General features: G+C 46.5%; 1 protein-coding gene across 1 annotated transcript in view; it reads right to left on the bottom strand.

Moving 5' to 3' along the window:
• Positions 1-1,333: 1,333 nt before the first annotated feature.
• LOC131591736 (voltage-dependent T-type calcium channel subunit alpha-1I-like) overlaps positions 1,334-21,378 on the bottom strand; it is a 147,886-nt gene continuing 127,841 nt past the window's right edge. Inside the window, exons 22-36 of the mRNA XM_058862742.1 lie at positions 21,015-21,140; positions 20,461-20,550; positions 19,846-20,065; positions 18,631-18,782; positions 16,805-16,914; positions 16,067-16,200; positions 15,293-15,363; positions 12,304-12,382; positions 11,653-11,774; positions 10,559-10,897; positions 9,809-9,955; positions 5,519-5,635; positions 4,973-5,138; positions 3,912-4,108; positions 1,334-2,132 (exon numbers count right to left, since the gene is read on the bottom strand). Coding sequence (XP_058718725.1) covers positions 1,428-2,132; positions 3,912-4,108; positions 4,973-5,138; positions 5,519-5,635; positions 9,809-9,955; positions 10,559-10,897; positions 11,653-11,774; positions 12,304-12,382; positions 15,293-15,363; positions 16,067-16,200; positions 16,805-16,914; positions 18,631-18,782; positions 19,846-20,065; positions 20,461-20,550; positions 21,015-21,140 — 2,775 coding nt within the window. The 3' untranslated portion in view covers positions 1,334-1,427. The remainder of the gene's footprint in view (positions 2,133-3,911; positions 4,109-4,972; positions 5,139-5,518; positions 5,636-9,808; positions 9,956-10,558; positions 10,898-11,652; positions 11,775-12,303; positions 12,383-15,292; positions 15,364-16,066; positions 16,201-16,804; positions 16,915-18,630; positions 18,783-19,845; positions 20,066-20,460; positions 20,551-21,014; positions 21,141-21,378) is intronic.

The following is a 21,378-nucleotide window of genomic DNA, read 5'->3' as shown; positions in this document are numbered from 1 at the left end:
ACACACACACACACACATACGTCTTCAATCAATATTCACTGCCCTCCATGTCCATGGCTGGCACTGATTAGGACTCTGGTCTCAGGTACACCGACGCAAACCAGGAAAATGCCAGAGGGTGATGCTAGAGAGGAGACAGAACCACCACCGAGCTGAGGATGTCCTTGCAGGTTCTTCTCACTGGAACTTGGAACAGGGTTAGCCTTCAGCCAAGGGACCGACTGCATTTTGTGTTGTTGAAGCCCCCTTTGCTTTTATGTCTTTTTTTAATATTCTAGGTTTTGAATTCTTTTAATATATATAGCTATAGATACAAAAATAACAGATAGGTTTCTCTAGGGATAATTTTTGCACCTTTGGGCTTCTAAAATATAATATCACAATTACTGCAAATAAAAGGGGGAAAAATTCAATTTCCTCTCCCCTTTTTACCTCCCCCTTCCCTTCCACCCTGCCTCTCCCACTCCAAATATCCCCACGAGCCTTGTAATTTTTTACCCTTTGTAGTTTTCTTTCTTTGGAAAATGAAAAAAAACCCAAACCCAACAAAATAACAACAAAAAAAGGCCATGTAGCCTCCTATCCCTCCTTCCATGAGCGTGCCCGCTGTGTTCACACATTCCCTTCAAAGCAAGGCTTTTCACCTCAAAACGTTTCCCTGTGGTCCATGGATATTTGCTTTTCACTGTTGCTGGGGCCAGATTTTCACCTGCTGTAAATCAGCATGAATTCACCTCAAGCCAAAACTCTGCTGCTTTACACCAACAGCATGTTTTGCCAATTTATGCTCACCCTGAAGATCCGGCCCACGATTTTTAACCTTGGAAATGGAAGCATGGACAATAAAGAAGCTTGCAGAAACACACAAGGCAAGCGTCAGATGCTCTTCCCTTGCTGCTCACCCTGCTTCCCTTCCCTTCACCCCACCCTCATGGTTTGGTGTAGCAGCTCCTTCAGCACCTCCCCCCCCCCCCCCCCCCATTCTCTTGTTCCTCCTTAGCACTTTCTAAAATTCATAATCTCTCAGTAAAAAAAATAAATAAATCGATCTCTCTATATATGTATATGTATAGGACTAAACAGCTGCCACATAGCAGTCACCTGGCTGGAGGGTCCTGTCCCTGCCAGCCCCATGGCCTTTTCTTGTCACTATAGTCTCTAGGGTGATGGTCCAGGTCATGCCCCCAGGCAGGACTGTTCACATATTGCTTGCACTCTCCCACACCTCTGAGGTACGGTACCAGAATATTTATTATATATATATATGTATATATATATATATTTACGTATATATATATATTTATAAATTTTTGTTTGCCTGTTTTCTTTTTCTTGCAAATCCTTTGGAATTGCTGCCAGGGAGAAGCTAGTGAAACATGCTCCCCATGCCGGCGGCCGAATGCTCCCTCCCTGCTCCTCAGGGACCCTCATCTGTTCCTCTTGCTGACTCCGTCGCCCAGCTCCAGCTCGGAAGGGAGCGGGGAGCTGCGGTCCCCTGTCCCCAGTCTGCCGGGGCCGTCTGGCTCCTCTCCTTCCCTGGACGAGGGGGTGTCCTTGCAGAAGTCCGTCACCCAGGAGGGCATCGAGAGGAAGCCCCGAGGGTCGACGGTGTAGAAGGGCTTGGCGTGGTGGGCGGCGGGGCGGCGGGGCGAGGGGCTGGCCTGGAGGCTGCTGGTGCTGCTGCACTTCTTCCCCAGGGTCAGCGCCGCCGGGGGCGGCGAGAAGAGCGAGGTCAGCGAGAGGCTGCTGAGCGTCTCCGAGGGCTCGCTGTTGTTGCCACCCCCGCGCAGGCTGCTGCCCGCCCCCTCCTCATCCGAAGGGTCCATGGAGTCGTGGTGGGTGCAGCCGGGGCTGGTGCTGCCGCCGCTGCTGTGGCTGCGCTGGTGGCGGCACAGGCTCCGCAGGTTGAAGAGCCCCCGGCCCCGCAGGCTGCGGCGGCGGGAGGCGGGGGACAGGGGGGCTGCCAGGGGTCTTTGGCTGCCCGCCGCCGGCACGGGGCACAGAGCCACCGGCAGGTCCAGGGCACACTGCGGAGAGTCGCTGAGGTTGAGGCTGGTGTCCTCCAGCGTGGTCTGCAGGCTGCCGGCCGAGCTGCTGCTGCCGCTGTCCAGAGACGGGTCACTCTCGGGGGGCTGGGGAGCGGGAGCACGGAAACACAGGTGTCAGGAGGGACAGGGGCAGTGGGAAAGAGACTTTGCCTTACTGGTTTCTGGGGGTACTTTGGGGGGTGAAAATAAGCCGCGACTACAGAAAGGGGGAAAACTCCATTGCTCTCTCACTCTTCTCTGCTGGGGAAGGGAGCCATAAACCAATCAATGCTACAAAGCGCCAGCCGTGTGGCCTGCCGTGGCGATTTCCTTCTGGGTAAGGAGGAGGAAATGTTTCGATACTTTGAGCTAATGTCATTCTGCTTCAGGATGAATTTACCCCTCCGACATGAAGCGATCCACTTCAAGGGATGCCGGGTCTGTGAGCCCTGCAGCACCCACCACTACGCTCTCCCCGAGCACTGATGGCCCAGGAGGCAGCCGGGCAAAGGTTCCCTGTGGGTCCTCCCTCATGACTTCCCTATAAACCTGCCACATAGGTTTATATGGACACTCACATCAGCTGGACAGGAATCAAGGGATTTGTACAGACCTCCTCTCATTAAAAAAATCAGCAATATCTGGGGAGAGAAAAGAGGCCCCATGGTTCTTTTGACCAGCACTAGCAGCAACTACTCTTTCATTTAGGGTAGAAAGGGGGGGTCCCCTTCCAGCAGGAAGAGGTAACAGCCTTAATTTCCTTGTATCAGGGCTCATCTAGTTAAGTTGCATTTCAGTTGTTTCTAGGAAATTGGTCTGCACTGTGCAATCATCACTGGGACACTGCACTGGGAAAGATGCATGTAGGACTAGAAGCAGTCTCCTGAGGCAGTCTCCACAGTAATTCAATACAGTTCTGTGTCAAATAATCAGAAGTTTACTAATTTCTCCTTTACAATAATTCAGCACTCTTGCCCCAGTGGTGTGCCAGCTCCAGGGCTCTACCTTTCTGTGTCTTAACTTAAACCAGAAGTTTCAAAACTGCAACAACTCAGTCTCAGTCCAAGGCTCAATTTATCCTTGGTGAATTTATACACATTTGTATCATACCTACAGTGTCTGTTATATACAGATGGATAACATCTGGTTTTATTTTTTTAGTTTGTTTGGAATAGAGTGCCCCTGCTCATGGAGTGTCTTCCAAGAACAGTAGCTGGGATCTCTGCTTTCATCTCTGCATTTTCTGCACTTCAGAAACAGCTGATCTCCCTCCAGTGCTTTTATTTTTCTCTTTTGTTAGTGAGAAATAGCTGCCTTTTCATAGAGAGATGGCACCTTTCTGGGATTCAAGGGCTTGTTTAGTGGGCAGGGCAACACAGTGATCTTAGGGACACAGTGTGTGGAAGGGGCACTGAGAGATGTGGAGGATACAGGTGGGAAGAAGCCTATTCCAACAAGAAGGTGCATGGCTTGGAGTCACAATCTTAAAAGGACCTGAGGAGGATGTGCAGCTGTCACCTCCCTGGCCCACAGCATGGCTGCTGCGCATGCAGATGTCTGCAGCACACCCAGTGCCAGGGACCCAGGGGGGAGCTACAGAGTGATGTGATTTCCTCTTCATGTGGGGCCCACTGCAGCTGACAAACTGTTGATCCAAAGCAGAAGAACAAACGGCTTCACGGGGTGAGAGCTATCCAACACCACTTTGTTATGCTACGCTCTCTCCTCCCCTACCCTCCTGCATTCTGGAGTCCACTGTGCTCCTCCTACAGATCCAGGTTACCCAGCCCATGACCAGAGCTGCCTCCTCCTCGTTCAGCCCCCTCTGGTTGGGTGGGATGTGAAAATTGAGTTTTTCTAGCAGACAGAAGCGGGGTTCCTCACCTGATGGAGAAGTGAGCAGTTCACACCTGGAGATCTCAGTGATGCCCACGAGCCTTGCAGGGAGATCTTTGGAAGGTTGTGTGGACACGAGACTTCCTCAGGCCCTGTTTGGGTGGCAGAGATGGCTGGGTGGAAAAATTCTGTTGGTACGGGTAACAGAGGGGAAGATGCACCTGGAGAGAAGGGGCTGGGAGGGACTGACAGAGCATCAAAAGAAAGGGGAGGGGAACAGAAATAGAAGAAAAAAAAAGTTTAGTAAGAGTCCTCCGATTTTATTTTGTGCCTTTGCTGCTGTTACACTGAGCCAAGTCTCAGGTCCAGTGAACAAAGGATATTCAGGAACATGTACTCCTGGCTAAGAAGCCTCAGTCTGGTGTTCAGATTAAGGATCCCACTTTTTTCACAAAAACCTGCGCCAGACCAGGAAGACCTAACACAGCTCAGAGCCATATGGTAACAGGCCAGCTCTGCTGTTGCTGTCACAGAAGAATGCTGAGCAGTAATGCCTTGATTCAAGTATGTATCACTGCCAGAGGACATTCATCCCAAATCCCTGCAAGGCAAGGGATGAAGGGAGATAAATTAAGAGGTGATTTGGGAAAGCTGGGGACCACAGGAGACCAGGGCACACTCAAGAGTAGAATTGGAGCACTTCCACCAAGGGCAGACATGTGTTACATGTTCCCTGAACCTTTATTTGGTCTCAGGGGGCAGCAGTGTTTTTCTGTGCTGAGTGAGCACAGTTCATCCAGCTGGCATGTCAGGAGAATCTGTCTCCACTCTTTTGTGACTGCTCATGTCTACACTACTGCAAATGGGGTAGCACTTCCACAATATTTCACAGAGTCATGTCTGAGGGAAGATATAAAAACTAGCAACAAAAATGAAGGAACTGCTCCTCCCCCCATTCCTGAAGCAAATTAGCAAATAGAAAACTGATTCTTGGTTGGTGTAACCCCAAGTCACATTAACTCTCCACCTGGCAGAGGGAAAGCAGGGGAAAACCAGAGCTGAACCAAACCACATTTTCAGAAGACTTGCAGAATAAGAGCCCTGCTCACCTTTGGTACTTTCATGCTTTAGCCAAGACTGAACAGAATTGAAAGAAGTATTCTCCATTTCACACAGGTAACTGTCTGGGTTTGCAGAGCCATCCTCACTGGATGCTGGAAGCAGGCATTCCTCCAGATTGTCTGCCCCAGTGGAGTCAGGGTTGTCCTGGCCATCCTGCTGATAAAAATAAGTGAGGACAAAGCCTTCTGAAATTTAATGGAAGATGATAGAGAAGACTTTTCAAAGCCTCAAGAAGAACTGATTCGGATAATAACTTCAATCTAGCTAAGAGATGCTCAATTTTTCAGCCCAAATCGCCTTTTGACTAATTCAGAGGAAGTTACTAACAGCAGTGAAGAGAACTTTCAAATACACATATTCTTTTGTTCTCCTCAAATCCTACTCCACAGTATGGCTCTATGGAGAAGCTCTTGAAAAATGACCAGAATTATATTCCTCAGCAGGGACACCTGGATGAATACAGAGCACCTGAAACGAGCAAGGGCATAAGTACAGCACATAGTGTAAGATACCCATGGCTGTCTGAGGCTAACCTTGATCTCCTTAGGATTCAGCTGAGCAGTATTTCGATTGTCTGACTCATCTCCTAGAAGGATGGAAGAGGACTTGTCTGAGTTGAGGGATAACGCTTCCATTTCAGCCAGCTGGACCTGTAGGAAGGGAAAGGAGCTATCACAGGTCATGCCTGGAATCCACATTTCAAGCAGTCACACTGTTGATGGTGGATAAGTGAGAGCCTGTAGACCCAAGATCAGTTTTAGGTTATATTCCTTGGATATATCAGGAACTGCCTAACCCAGACCTGGGCTGGGCAGGAGAATTCACTTTTTAAGAAAGGTTGAATATACGATTGCAAGCAGGCTGCTACCAGTCCATGCTCCCCTAGTGCCAGAATTGGAAGAACGAGTCCTGTATCTGTCACAGAGATACAGCTGGCCCAAGGCCCTGCAAGTAAAGCCAGGCAGGCAGAGGGGTCCCTCAGGCTGGTGACAGGGCAGCCAGCTCTGCTGAGCGATGAGGAGAGAATCCCCCTTTCTGAAGGCACCACAGACAGCCCTGCTTAAACATGAAGGTGCTTTCATTCCAGGAAAAGTCATGCCTTTTGCAGTCCATGCCAATATCATGCTTTTCATATTCTCTTACCTTCATTACTGAAACCCTGTTTCTCTCCAGCTTTCCTACATCTTGCCTTTCCCCTCTCCTCTAACCTAACCAAGATCTTATCTAACACTTGTCTTCCATTCTGTTCTCTGTCTCTAAACTCAGCCCTCCCACACACCCACACTTGAGCTCTCTTGCTTTCTGAAAGCAAATCTGACCACTGCATCTCTCTCATTCTTGTGCTTCAGCTCTGCTCCAATCCCATGCCTGACCTTGCTTCATACCACATGTGCCCCTCTCTCCCATCCTCTTTCCTCCAAGCTTTTAAATCCCCTCTGCCTGACAACTCTTTCTCACAGTGCTTGAAAAGCATCTTTTTCTACCAGCTTAAGCAGTTACTCTGTCCCTCCTGTGCTTGGATTTCCATCACTGGTCTCTAGAGTGCCAGAAGTTTGCACCACCAGCAGCTAACTCTTGAGAGCTGTATTCTGGGTCGTCTCAGTCAGGACAGCTTCTGGCCATGTGTTTGTGTTTGCAAGAGGCAGGTACAGCTCTTGCACCATGACAGCAGGTGAAACATTTGGAGAGTTGACTTTCGAGCTGGAAGTTTAGTGACTTGTGCCAATGCCAGAGACTGGAAGAGGTCTCCATCGGGATAATGCACTTTAAACAAACAGAATGGGAAACCGGACCTGGATTTAAATAAAGTGCACAAATGACATCCTTATTTGAGATATTATTCTGACAGAGGAACATGGTGCTGTTCAACCATGGAGAAAGCCCAAAACCAGCAACTGCTCCTCAGAGCACGAACGCACAGAGAGCCCACAGTGAGCCAGGGATGCTACACAGCCACCAGTCAGCAACCACTCCTGTAGAGAAGCAGGAAGTCTTCATTCAGTCCCACTTAATGTGTGTGGGACTTAATACTTATCTATTACTCTCCCAAGTACTTGCTACACCAAAACAGCCTTACTGCTGTGCTTGTAGAGACAAGAGCATGACATGTGGCAACATCTGTGGCTACCTTTTCTATCCATAAAAAAGGATTTCAGCAAATGCCAGAACAGTCTGTCACTGAACCACTTGCTTGAAAATTCTGACCAATCTGGGATCTAAATCCACAATCAACAAAGTCACGACTAAATCAGCTGCAGGTGTGGAAGCACATTTCACTGGTGCTCACTGACAAACTCCTACCATGCCTAAACGCACTTCAGTCATCCATATACAGAAGTCTGTCAACCATCCCAAGAGTGAAAGGATAGAAATGACAAGAGAAGAATTTAGCACCTTGAAAAAATGAGGTTTCGTTCTTTTTGCTTCTGTTATGGCAGAATATTTTAAAATCTGCTGACTAAAGATGAGGAGCAAAAAAAATATTTTAAATTGCAGAGGGGAGAAGGGGCTGTTCACTAGATCCCAGTCCATGAAACCTGCCAGGAACATCAGCCTGAGATACTGAACCATGCACACATACCCCTAAACAACTACTTGCAGATATATCTTTAAAAACAGACTCACAATTACAAAAATCCTCAATTGTACAAATAATTTGTTTTAAAATAAAATATCAGGAGAGTAATTGGGAAAGGCACTGAGTACTTCTGCTCAATGCCACAAAAAGCTTAATATTAATTATAATAACACATTAATGAGTTTGAGCATACATTTAAATGTTGTGTCCATCCACTGTGCTCAGCATCTCAGTGAATTAAAATACCGATGAAATTGGAGGGGACAGTTTTGCCTAATATGTGATTTTTGTCAGAACGGCAGTTTAAGGCTGATAGGGCGGACAGCAAGCATACTGTTTTTTTCCTAACACACGGGCAGTTAAGAAGACTAGATAAATAGTTTTGCCTATGTAAATTGCTGTCAGCTGTTTCTGGGACTGTACAATTCAGTCTGTGTACAATACTTATTTGGATATGTTGACGTACCAGAGGACACTCTAATTTAATAACTGTGTGCATTGCTGATGTTAGCTATGACTCCATATTGTGATTTATTATTTAAATTTCCTCAATTTCTTTTTCTGTTTTGAAATATGAAGAGGTCATGATCAATCCTGGCTTAAAATCCTAAGGTATAGTTTTGACTCATATGATACAAAATAAAACATCTGTATTTTATTACTAAACTCATTCTTGCAGAGATAATTTCTTTTCAGTTCCACATTTTAGATGTATTAAAATACCAATTTTGAAACTAATTTATGGTTCTATAACAGCCATTAGAAAGTATGATCTAAGAATAATTCCTCAGTTGTGATAATTACATCAAATTCTTCGCTCTGGCTGTGGGTTGCATTTGAAGATTTTGCCATCTAGTTTCTTCACTGGAAAGGTATGAAAATGTGTTTTTGTCTTAATTCGTAGGCGGGGGAAACTGAAGACTATCTGTGAGGTTTTCAAATGCAGCAAACTAGCTACAAATGACTTAACTTGGGGGCAATCACTCTGGAATGCCTTAGGAGATCTCATTTGCTGAGAAAGCTGAGCACCAATTGCTGAACATAAAAACTTAAGTAAAGCAATGGAAATTGCAGTTAATGAAAAAGTAGTTATTTGGTTGCATTAATGCAGAATTCATTTGTGAAGTGTCTCAATAACTATAAACTACAGCAATGTTTGCATTTTGATACTTTCAAAAGGAAGCAGTGGGGAAAAGCAGACAGCTGAGAAGCTGAAAAAATATCAGAGCATCAGAACTAGGCATTTGAGACCAAACAAAATATTGCTTTCTTCAAATATGAATAGAATGATCTGCCAATAAGAGCTCTTTCCCCGAGTTTCCTTGTTCTTTATAAGCTATAAAGTATCGAGTCAGTTATAGGGAAGGAAGGGTGAAGTTTGCCACTGACATACCAATTGACTGGCAGAAGAACCACACTACTGCTACGAGTCTGACCACACAAAATCAGAGCACCTACACACAATAAAATTTCTTCAGAACTAAATTAGTTCTGCTACTCACCTAACCCTTCCCAGACTATTTTGCTCCTCAAGTTTCACAACCTGAAAAGACTAATTGCTTAGGAAGGAGTTTTCCAAAGCAACTTTAGTAGCTCAAGTCTAAGCCATTTAGTCCTGCTCTTAGCAACAACCCATTTGTCAGCTAACAAACTTTCTCGGTGGGCCCACTTTCATTTAGTTTTTGCTCAAACTGATTAACTGGTTTTCACTGCAAACCAATCCTTGCTCACAGACATGACTCTATTCAACGAAGCATTTAAACATGTGCTTAATTGATCAACCTCAATAGGGAATAAGCAAGCACATGCTTAAAATGAGGACAAAACACAAACTTAAATCTCCCACTGAATTGCTCCTGAGCGGTCTCATTGGGGTGAGATCCTTAGAATCCTCTGTCCAACATGAGCCTAAACCTAGATTTTTCTTGCAGAATTGAACACAACAAGAGCTGCCAAGGATGCCTTCATAGCCATTTCTCTACAGGTCATTCAGCCCCTCCTGACCTGTGTCCTGTCACGTCTCACTTTTCCACCACCTCAAACATCCACGTGTGGCTGAGGAGGGCAGGCCTGTGCTAGAGGCAGTACCTGCATTTCACAACAGATAACAAACACAGGTCAACAAGCTCTACTGTCTACACAATCTACAGTGAGGAGCACACATGGGACGACCTGCGGGCACGTGGGTGTGGGTGTGCAGGTCTGGGGGGAAGAGTCCCCTCACACATCCTCGTACGCAGGTTACCTCTTGCTTGTCATGGTTACACTTCTCGCACATGGCCGGCGAGGAGTAATGATGGAAGACGGAGCCCGATAGGTTATCGATGATCATTAACTCCCCGTCGAAGGAGTCCTTAATAATTAAAGAGACACTGTCCAGCCATAAGTTCTCCTAGGGGACAAGAAAGGGGGGAGGATGGGAGAGATCATTTTAAGAATGTCGAGTTTTTTGCTTTCAAGTTTCATGTGAATTTGGGGCTGGGTTCTCCACCCTGACTCATCTGGAGCAGCATCTTGTTCTGCAGGTACTTGCACAGGATCACTGAGGGGAACATTTGCGCCACAGGGTGTGTATAGGTGCCAGAGTTCAATGAAAAAAAAAAAAAAAAGAAGGGACAGTCTTCACTCACTTTCAGTGCTCATGTCTCCCTTCCAGCTCTGCTGGAGTCACTCACTCTTGATCTGCAATTTCTCCTGCACTCTTCTCCTGAGCTCCCCTCTCAAATTTGCTCCTGTCACACCTTTAGCTGATCTGCTCCATCCCTCCTCTGCTGGCCCTCAGGTTCCTACACCGTGATGACAATGAACAGGACACACTGCTGTCATAGCCTTGTCCCTACATGATCCTATCAACTCAAAACTACTGCTGAAAGCAAACCTTTCACCCTGAGGTGGAAGACTCTGCTATTGCTAAGCCCTCAATCATCTGAATTACCCAGCTAATGCCCACAGCTCCTTGCTGCAGTCTGGTTAGTAAGTTCAGTGGTGTACTCACCTGGGCTGGAGAGTAACATCTCATGCACAGATGTCCTTCAGGATCTGTTCTACCACCACCTCCTCCTGTTCCTGCTCCTTTTCCCTGTCCTGAATTTGGAGAGCCTGACTTGTGGGAGCATAGCCCATGAGTAATTTCCATCTCAAGCTCAGCATCCATCTCTGCATCCTCCTGGGCCTCCTTGTTGCTGTCATCAAGATGTTTCATGAGCACAGCTACCACCACGTTGATGAGGACAAACTGGGCTGTGAGCACAAAGCTGACAAAGTACAGTGGGGAGATGAACTGCAGGTTGCTGAGACAGCTCCGGTCATCGTGGCTGCAGTCACGCAAGGTATCCTTGAGGGGAAGTTGGGATTGAGAGGGAATGATGGAAGGAAGGAAAGACTAAAGTAAGAACAGAAGCTTGGCTGTTCTCTCTGTCAAAAAACACTGATGCCAGAGGAAAAAACAAGGCAAACATTTCTATCACCCCATACCTTTTGGCATAATGAGGTCCCCAAAGAATCTGGGACACTCCCTGTTCATACGTTGTTTGCTTCAGAGAAAAATCATCCAAAGGTATATGAAGGAAACCTTCAGACCATGACATGTTGCTGCCACTGTAGCCCCACACGTGAACAAGACCAAAAATGAGCAGGCTGGTACTGCCTTCTCCCTTCTATTCTCAAAAGCACCGTATGTGATGAAAGAACTTTCCTTTCTCCATGTCCTCCAAAGGAAGTATTTAATTTGTATTTTCCTGGTAGCTCTGCAGGTGAGTGCTATGTCCAACACACATGTCCTGTGCTCAGCTTTGACAACAGTCCTGACTACAGTGGATATTCCCTCTTACCCTAAATGATTTTCTTGTTCCTCCCAAGGAAAATTGGCCCTTTTCTCAATCAAACGTCTCCAGGACTAGATGAGCCCAAAGTGTGAGTTACCATGGTGGGGAGACAGGCTCTGCACCAAGCAGGGGTCCTATCTAGCAACCCAGTTTCTGTGTTCAGTTCCCCTTCCCTTTGCTAGCCCAAGCTCTGCTGAGCAGATCCACGCATCAGAGTTTGTCTTTCCCCACAAGAAGGATATCCTTTCCTCCAAGTCCCAGTTACCTTCATGATCCCATTCCAGTTGTCTCCTGTGGACACCTGGAAAAGTGTGAGGAAGGCCATCCCAAAGTTCTCGAAGGTGGCGTGGCGGCTCATGCCCTCACAGGGGTTCTCATCGTTGCACACTGAAAAACAATAGGACTTGTGTGTCTTCAGGGGAGGACACACTACCAGCCCTGAGACCAGCAACATGAACTCACAGCCTGAAGACCTCAGGTAATGAATGGTATCAGCACCCTGCCCAACAGTTTGCCATCAATATGGAAAAATCCCTGATGGCCCAGCCCCAGGATATCAGGCAGTGTAACTCTGTTGCTCAGGAGGATCCTCCCAGCATCTTTCTTCTTGATCAATATTCCATGTCAAGAGATGTAAATAAACTTTCACAAACTTTTTCTTGTAGTCTTGAAGGCAATGTGAGGGACAGAGTGCAGGAAAAGCAAATGTTTAAGAATGTAAGAGAAAATAGAGGCTGCTTTTACTTTGTTAGGCTGTTAGGACAACAATTTAGAGGGAAATTCCTATTACATCAATTATGCATAAGGGAGAATAAAATCCATCAAATAATTCAGTCCCTTTATTGAGGAGTTCTGATTTTGAGAAACCCAACCAGCATGTGTCTCCTGACTGAAGCATGGTCTGCTTGAGACTTACCCAGTTTTCCAAAGAGCTCCACTCCCAGAGCAGCATAGATGAAAAAGAGGAGCATGAAAAGGAGTCCAAGGTTTCCCACCTGAAAGAAAACGGCACTGTCAGCCTACCCCAAAGCCTATTTCATCTGTACAGAAAGTGTTTCTGCATTTCCAAGTCTGAAGAGAACAGCAGTGAAATCCCGGTGTACAAATGCAACCAAAACAATTGCTCAGCACTTGGGAAATTGGGAAATGTTCAGTGATGGCTCCAGTTGCCATCAGGGTTGGGGAAGGAACTGGCAAGTGGGAAGAGAAGGCATGGAAAAATTAAGGACTTAACAGGTTTTTTGAAACAGTAAACAGTTTCTGGTCTGAATGCATGTGGTCACTGGGCCTACGTTGGGATCATCACTTCAGAAATCTAATTTAGTCATTGCAACTGCTGTGCCATCCAAATTCAGCAGAGAAATAAATGATTCAGCCCACCCACTCCCCTGGACTGCCACATCCTGGCTCCCTACATACTCACTGGAAGGAATTATTTCTGATGACTAAATTAGACACCATAGTAAATGCTGTGAAAACACAGTGCTGGGTCTGTGTCTACAGGGCGTTAAGAAGAGGAAGTTAATAAAATTTAGCTAAGGACTACATTTCCAAAGGGCTCTTTAAAATTAAATCTCTATTCACTATTAAGAATTGTTACAGTATAACAAAGACAGGAGGGGAATTGAAACAGGACAACTGGAGATGTCTTGTATGCCATTAGCAAGCCAAAATCCCTGATTTGTGTCTGTGCTCTAGGAACAAAAAGAGAAAGGTCAGGAAGAGGATAAAGTGCAAGGGAGAGGACAACTTATTTAAAACTACTTCTTTTGGCAAAGCCAATAAATCTTGGAGAATAATATTACAGTTAATTCAATTGTCCCCCAAAGACTCGGTGTATAAAATATGGACACTAGATTCATTCTTTTAATGCTGAAATTGGTTGATTTTAGACCTTTAAGTTCAGACTTTTATACAACTGTAAGTATGGAGGGATTTTTTTTATCCCTGCTACACAACTTTATTGAACAAAGCCAACCTGTCATAGGAACTAGCAAAAGCCAGTCAATAGGAAGTCACAGGCTTTGATGTTGGAGGGATTAAGTTCTGCTTGTTATTATCTTCCAGGGGATACCTGGAAGACCAAACTTTCAGTCATCTGCTTGCTTTGAGGCAGGTATTACTGACCTCCAAGAGAGCTGGCTCACAAACTTGGTTAGCAAAGGAGCCATAGGCAAATGGTAGACAGAAAAATCAGAAATGAGAAAGCGTGGAAGACTATGCTTGTAGTTTGTGGCTAGGACTAGAAGCAGAGACTCTCAGGTCTTGGCTCTGCTCTTTGCTGTCTTGAGCAAAACACATAACTGTCTGACGGCTCAAGTTCCTCTGTCTACATGACAGAGATATGGATATTTCCTCCTCTCTTATTTATTATCTGTATATTGGGGGTAGAAGTTGAATCTCATAATCTAAGTGCAAATATATTGCAGAGTCCTCTCACCAACAGTTTCTGGATACTATTTAATCCAGCTCTTAATATCTGTGTGCATTTTTCTGGGTTTCAGAATAAACATGCCACAGACATGCAGACGCTGGATCTGAAGACCTTCTCTGTCCCAGATCCTTGTCTGAGAAAATTCATCTGTTGTGGCTCTTGGAATGGAAAAGAGCAAGGCACAAAGAAGCTGCACTGATCCATTCTGTGGCAGCAGCCAGAACTAAAAGAAATTTACGTTTCAGGTCTGCCTGCACTAAGAATGTCCTTCATCTCCCCTTCCTTCTATTGTCCAGTGTATCTCAGCCCACAATTATCCTGAATAATGTTGCATATCCTACACATGAATTATTAATATTTTTGTTATTACTATTATTATAATAAACCACAAATAATTGTTGTTTAATAAAAAGCATGGGAGATCAGACAGAGCTCGGGATCCATAAAAGATCACAGAGTTTCCTTTTCCCTTTTGTGCCATCATATTCCCCTAACTCAGATTGACATTTATTGTCACCAACACCAGAAGCAAATTCCCTGGGTAACTACTCATGCTGTTTTCAAATTGATTCCCAGCTCATCATCACTCACCAGCACTGGCACATTAGCTGATAAATCAACTGACAAATGCTGGTGCATTTTGATATCACGCAATAGAGTTGCCTTCTCAGGGCCTGCCAAGGGACTGGTCTGATGTATGATCCGTAGAGCCACTTGGTGCCATTACTCCTTGCTTAACAATTCTCCCTCAACAACCCAAAAGGAAGGGGACCAGACTCCCTGACTGCTCATCCATCACGGAGGATGCTCACAGCGGGCTTGGAGCCTGTGTAAAGCACCGTGTCAGCATCTCGTTTGGGAGCAGCTGCCACTCACAGCTCATGAGATCCTTCTGTCTCCATCATGTCTTGCGGCAGACACTTAACTGCCGGCTGTGTGAGCCACAACAGAGCGTGTCACTGCTGCTCATGCATGAGAGGCACAGAAACACAAAGGGAACCAGGAGAAGAAAAGAAGAAAAAATAGGAAGGGGGAAGCACTGGCTAAGAAAAGGAGTGATGGGAGTGCAAATGGAAGAGAAGGAGGGAAAAGGGGGTACTTTTGGGGAAGAGTGAGCAGTGCAGTGACAGAAAGATTTCCTTTCCTCCTGAAATAACTTCCAATCACTCTTCCCTTCTATGGAGGGAGGAGGAAAAAAAAGGAGCCATGGACTAATTGCAAACAGTTAGACACTAGCTAGACATGATGGGAAGAAATCTACCCTTTTCCAGGGGTCAAGCCTTATTTCTTGCACGTGCTGGAGAAGAGAGATGCAAGGTGAATTGTAACCCCATGAATGACATGAGAACTTGGACATGACCTTCAGGCAGTTGCCTGCACACCACAGTAGACACCACCTCTGAGACTCCACAAGAATCAACTCTTTGAAAAAAGGGAAAGAAGAGGAGAGTGTTTTGGGAAGATGTTTTACCTGTGGCAGAGCTTGAACAACTGTATCCAGCAGTGCTCGCATTCCTGTGGCCATCTTCAGTAGCTTCAGGACTGTCACAACAAGCACAAGAGAAGTGTCAGTCAGACTGAGCTCAGAGGCATCCTTTGTGTGACTTACTAATGACAGTAGCACCAGACTTGTCTCTCTTTGCCCTAGAAAAACTGGACTTTCCCCTCATTCCTCTTCTTACTTTTGATGGTACAACCCCAGTTGTTCCTTATCAAGTTTATATCCTTTTTACTAAATATTTTGTTTCTGCCACCCATGTCTATTCTTCATGCTTCACTCAGACACTTTAGCCACATGCTTTTTCCCAGGAATGTGTATCCTAATTGTCCTTCTGCTTTGCTTTTTCCTTCCATCACTCTCTTTTCCTTCAGCCATCACTGTTATGACATCTTGGCACACTTTGGCCACCACCTTACCTGTGCGAATTCCAACCTGCTTGTTGGTCTCTGCTTCCCACCCTACTACTGTAGTTGCCCCAAAAATGAGTAACAGAGAAAGTTCAGCTCTCACATGATCTGCCCACCCTGCCACTGCTTCACCTCCCAGGGAACCAGAAAGCCTGAGCTTCTAGGGTGCCCTAGATTCTAGAATCCCTGCTGGGATGAGATGAAGGAGACCCCAGAGGCTCCTTGAGGGCTGGGGACAGGGCAAGCTCACGACTCTACAGCTACTGCTCAATGAGTCATGGCACCAAGCTGCACTCATGGCCACATACACCCCTGCTCTGGCCAGCGTCTCTCTCACCCCGGGCGATACGCAGCACTCTCATGATCCGAATGATAGTGGGGTTAATTGGGAGAGCAGCGTTGATTTCAATCTCTTCCAATGTGATGCCCATGACAGACAGCAGCACAATGGCCAGATCTAGCTGGTTCCACCTTCAGAAGAAAAATTGAAGAGAATAAACTAAGATAGAATTTTTCCATTTTCCTGTGAAAGAAAGGTACTTGTCTCCACTTTAGCCTAAACATTTCCTTATGTATGAGTTCAAGACCCACTCTGAGTCAGCCTATATGGGCTTTTCCAGAGAAACAGAGATTCGCTTTGCACACACCCTGCGCAGCCAGAGGCAAGCCAGCCTGATTTGAAGGCATGGAGCTGTGTTACTATGGTGCTATGCTTTGACTAATGGGCTCAGCTTTTTACGGCCTTACTACCTTGAATCAACTTTGCTATATATGTTCTGCTTCAGCATGCTCACAGTTTGCCTCCAGGGCAGGAAAAAAATGTCTCTTTCTAACTTCACCTCCTTTACTTTCTTGCCTAACCAGCAGACTCTAACCAAGAGGCAATTTTTGGACAACTCTTGCTATTGCCTAAGCATTGCGGCTTGTGGAGGATGAGGTTAGGTCCATGCTGTGCAGAACTGGGAGGCAGTCAGAGCACTCTGCCACCACTTCATGGTCTAGATAGGGCACCATCCCCAAACCTCTACCCCAAACCCAGCTGTCCCACAGCCACAGCTGACAACCCTCTGCTCACCTGTCTTTGAAGAATCGTCGCAGACCAAATGCCACCAGCTTGAGGACTGCCTCAAACACAAAGACAGTGGTGAACAGGTAGTTGCAGTACTTGAGGGCGGTCTCCAGGGACTGCCACAGAAAGAGAGGGAAAAGAATTGAAGCAAAAGCAACATCCAACACATAACCCCCTGTGTGGGGACTCTCCTTAGTGCCTGGAATTCATCCTGGGGTGCGGAAGCTGCCCTGGGTATTCACTTTGGGCGGGGGGGAAGCTGCCCCACGCTTCCTACCTACTTAAATGTGGAGGTTGCCACCAGGCCACCCCGCTGCCCCTTGCTCTTCCCAGGATCAGTTACTGCTCCTTTCTCCTGTACTGTTCGGCATGATCGGGAGGAGGAGGCCATTGCAAGAGAATCCATGAAATGCCATCAGGCTTTTCTTCTGCCAGTAGCCCATGCCACCTGAATGATACCTTTCCAATGGCACTGGCACAGCTATCAACCAGGAGTGAAGCACAGGGGTTACTCTGGTGGTGGATTCAGGTCATCTCTGACCAGAGAAAACCCTTCTGTGCCTTGGTCTGGGGCCAGAACATCACATTTCTGAGTTGTTTGGCTTCTGGGTTTTTTACGTGCTGCCCATTCATGACCACCAGGAACCACTGTGAGCAGTGGGAAGCTTTTGGTGGAATTTTGTACTGGAAGGGTTTGAAGTGCTTTGAGAAGATTGTTTAACAGAGCCTGACAGCAGGCTGGCTTGGCTGGAGCTGTGTTCCAGGGAAAGGAGCTGAAGAGTAAGAAAGAAGAGTGACTTGTTGAGGGACAAAGATCTGATGTGAGAATGCCAACAGATAAAGGTTGAGACTTCCTGAAATATAAAGCTGGGCACCATCTAGGGCAAGATGAAAGCTGGGCAGTTGGGCTAGGTGGGCAGGAAACAGAGGAGCCAGGCAAAAGATTTGAATGAGAACAGACAGATTCAGCTCCTGATCAAACCTGAGCTACCTCAGACAATCTGTTCAGACACCAGAGCTGTCACATAAACCAAGGGTCTTCTGAAGAGAAAACTGAAATGTCACTGGGCAGATGTCATGATGAATGCTTTGTCTACATATGGAGGAAGGAGGTTTCTTTGATATGTGCAGCATACATGTTTCCCACCAAAGGCATCTGCAGCTTTGCCAGGAACACTGAGAGGTACATGATCTCTACCCAAGCAAAGTGTAAAACATTTGGCCTCGAAGGTGCTGTATTTGGAGTCACACCTTGCTGCTGAGAGAGGCTCTGCTCAGCACTTGGGCCCTGCAGCTTCTCTTATGAACAAAAGGTGGCTTGGTAAAGGTGGCCCATCCCATGACATACAACCAGCTGCTCTGGTTCTCTCAGCTGAGGCCATATGGCAGGGGAATTGGGCTGACATTTGGAAATCTGATGCAAAGCCTGAAGCTCCCAGAACACTGCTGCTTCCACCACTCCTATTAGGATCCAGGGGAACATAAAAAGCAGAGCAGGCAGCTAAATTAGGGTGACCCACATATCCACTTACTAATAGAAAGCACAGAGATTTAATTGCACCATGCTTTCTAGGGGCTTGACTCTTGCTCAGATACCTTCTCTCTATTGATTTTAACAGATAACAAATGTCTGAGTAGGAACTACCTTTCTGGATACACATGAAAATATTCACACAAATTTGCCTACTACAAAACTACTTCCTACAAAACTTCAACACTAGTTTTTAGAGACACCCAAGTGTCCTACTTATGCTGGTGGGCAGTGGTCACCAGAGAGCTGTACCAAAATGACAATATCTGGAGGCACGACTTATCTTCATGATCTCACTCACCACAGGTTGGTTGTAGTGCTCCAAGGACATAGTGACCACGTTGAGGCAGATGATGAAAGTGATGAAGATGTCCAGATAGTGGCTGGTGCAGACCGAATGGATAAGGAGGCGTATGTGGCAGTAGGTAGCATAGTACGGCAAACGCTGCGCCTCTTCAGTGGAAAGAGGGATATGGGCAGAGTTAGGAAGAAATTAGAAGAAAAGAGAGAAATGGGTAAGAAGCACTGAGGAGGGAGAAGGCATAAGATTGGTGATAGGTATTGAAAGAAAATGGAATGCAGTTAGGAGAGAGAAAAATCAGAAAAGAATAGGTATAGATAAAGGACAAGAGGAGGAGGGGAAAAAAATTCAAAAAAAAAGAAAGGAAAGAAGAAATGGGGAAAAATATGTAGGGAAAAAGACAACAGAATGCTAGAAAGAAAATCTGTTAGACTGTGTTTGTGGGAATGGTGCTAAATCAGCATTTCATGTCTTGACAAATTAAGATCACTTATGATAAAAGGAGCAGATGGTTCAAGGAGAGGCCCTGGGGTGTTATAAGAGAGAAGGGGAAAACTGAAGCAGAGGAAGGGAAAGCATGCCCATAGGCTGTGAATAGAAGTCTGGGTAGTAGGGATGATTTCCAGGAGCGAGTATGCTCTAGCAATTTTTATCTAAAGGTAACACAAAACAGGACAGAAACACCAGGAATAGAGGATTTCCTTCAACACAGAGGATTTAAGATCCCAAGGAGTGACACTACAACACTGGGGTCACTGGGACACAAAACACAGGGGTCTTCCTCTTTTTTTTCCCCCTTCTTCTTTAAATTTGGGTTTAAACATAAAGAATAGTCTGCCCAGGTTCTTCTTCAACCACCAGCTGAGCTGCAGGAAGCCCAGGTGGGACTCTACCCCAAGCACAGGAAGCATACCGATGTGTGCACATCCCATGCCAACAGTGCCTGTCGGCATGTGCACAGGGGTGTTTTTGGTACATCATCTCCTGAGGAGCAGGGTGCTAAAACCCTTCCCCAGTGCCTTCCCTGGAGTCCCAGCAGACCTCCTCAGCCACCCCTCTTCCCTAGACCGCCACAGTGAGGTGTGTGGTGACACAGCAGTGGTGCGGGGAGGAAGGCTGAGAGCATGGCCACGAGCAATGGATTTTGGAGACCAGCCCATTGGGAAAGAAAAAGAAGAGGAAAAGGTTTTTCTCAGAAAACCTTGGCCTACGAACCAACCAAACACTTAGGCTGTGCCTTACTCCTTCGCTTCTTCTCCAAGCGTCGCAGGCGCTTCTCCTCCCGCCGGCGCGCCTCCTCAGCCTCCTGGTGCTGCCGGCACTTGTGGAAGTTCTCCACCACCACCCCCACAAACATGTTGAGCACAAAGAAACTGACGATGAGGAGAAAGGAGATGAAGTAGAGTAGCATCCAGGGGTTGTTGTTCGTCACTGGCTGGAGTGGGAGAAGAACATAGGCAGCCATTGTCTTAGCAGTAGAGGAATAGGGATGCAGTGGGCAGCAGCCCAAGAGATCCTGCTTTACAAGGTATTGAAATAATGATGTGTGGGCCAGGAGGGAGCCAGAGAGACACATGGCATTATTGTTTTTTCATTACAAATAGGTAAAGGCCCACTGACCCCACAGCATAGCCACAGCTATACCTCCCTGCATGGACTAGAAAATACCATGGACCTGATCCCTTGCAAATAGGTGAGCAAAGCATTCAGAAGGAGCCTGGAAGGAACTCTTGGTTTGAGGGAGGTATCTGAAGCAGGATATTAAAGGATGTCTCTGCCTTATGATCACAAGGAAAGTGAAAAGGTCCTTTCACAAGAAAGTCCATGTACCTGCTGGTCAACAGCCACAGCATCAAGTCCATTGTACATAATATTGACCCAGCCATCCTTGGAAGCCAAAACAAAGAGGGACATCAGAGCCTGCAACACATAAAGAAAATCTGATGTGGAGCCGATGCATCTGGCAGGTAGAAAAAAAAAATACTGTGGGTTTATGCTCTAACACACACAACACTGAAATACTCTTCCTGTGTCTCTGCACACATCAAAACCTGCTCCTTCCCCAGTGGAGGACATGGAGGGGGTGACAGGAAGCCATATGCACCCAGATCCACCAGAGGAGAGAGGTTGTGAAGAACATCTGCTTTGTGGCAGGAGAAAAGAGAAAATCAAGCTCTCTGCTGCCACCACTTTTCTTTCCCACTCATCCTGTGTAATTCTGACACCAACCCTCTAGAGACACAGCTTCTGTATGGACATCCATGCCATATAACTGTTCCTTCTGGCCCAGTCATTGGCTTTCCAGGTACTGCATCTGTTCCCTGGGGAGGAGACAAACCCCTTGTTGGATCCTCATCAGAGGGAGGGGCTGTGGGCAAACTCACCTGTCCTAGGTTGTCGAAGTTGTACTTGTGGTGCACCCACTTGTAGTTGGCTGCCACGCAGTCGGAGCGGTTGGTGATGTTCCTGATGTCAACCCCCAGGCAGTGGTAGAACTTGCCCTTGAAAAGCTGCAGGAGGGGAGTGACTCCATCAGGGTCACTTTCCCCATAGGGTTCCCCACAGGGTTCCCCATGCTCCCTGGGATGTACAGAAGTTGCCAAGATGCTGCATGGCCTGCAAGACTGCAAGCCACATAGAGCACGACAGGGACACCACCAACACAATGTAGAGCACAGACTCATCTGTTGCAAAGAAGCCAGGACCACCCTTGTGAGCTCACACTTGGCTTTTCAACCTCCTCCATTG

Source organism: Poecile atricapillus, chromosome W, assembly GCF_030490865.1.
Source record: "Poecile atricapillus isolate bPoeAtr1 chromosome W, bPoeAtr1.hap1, whole genome shotgun sequence".
Taxonomy (NCBI): domain Eukaryota; kingdom Metazoa; phylum Chordata; class Aves; order Passeriformes; family Paridae; genus Poecile; species Poecile atricapillus.
The sequence above is the reverse complement of the archived record's forward strand: the minus strand, read 5'-3'. Positions and strand labels throughout refer to the sequence as shown.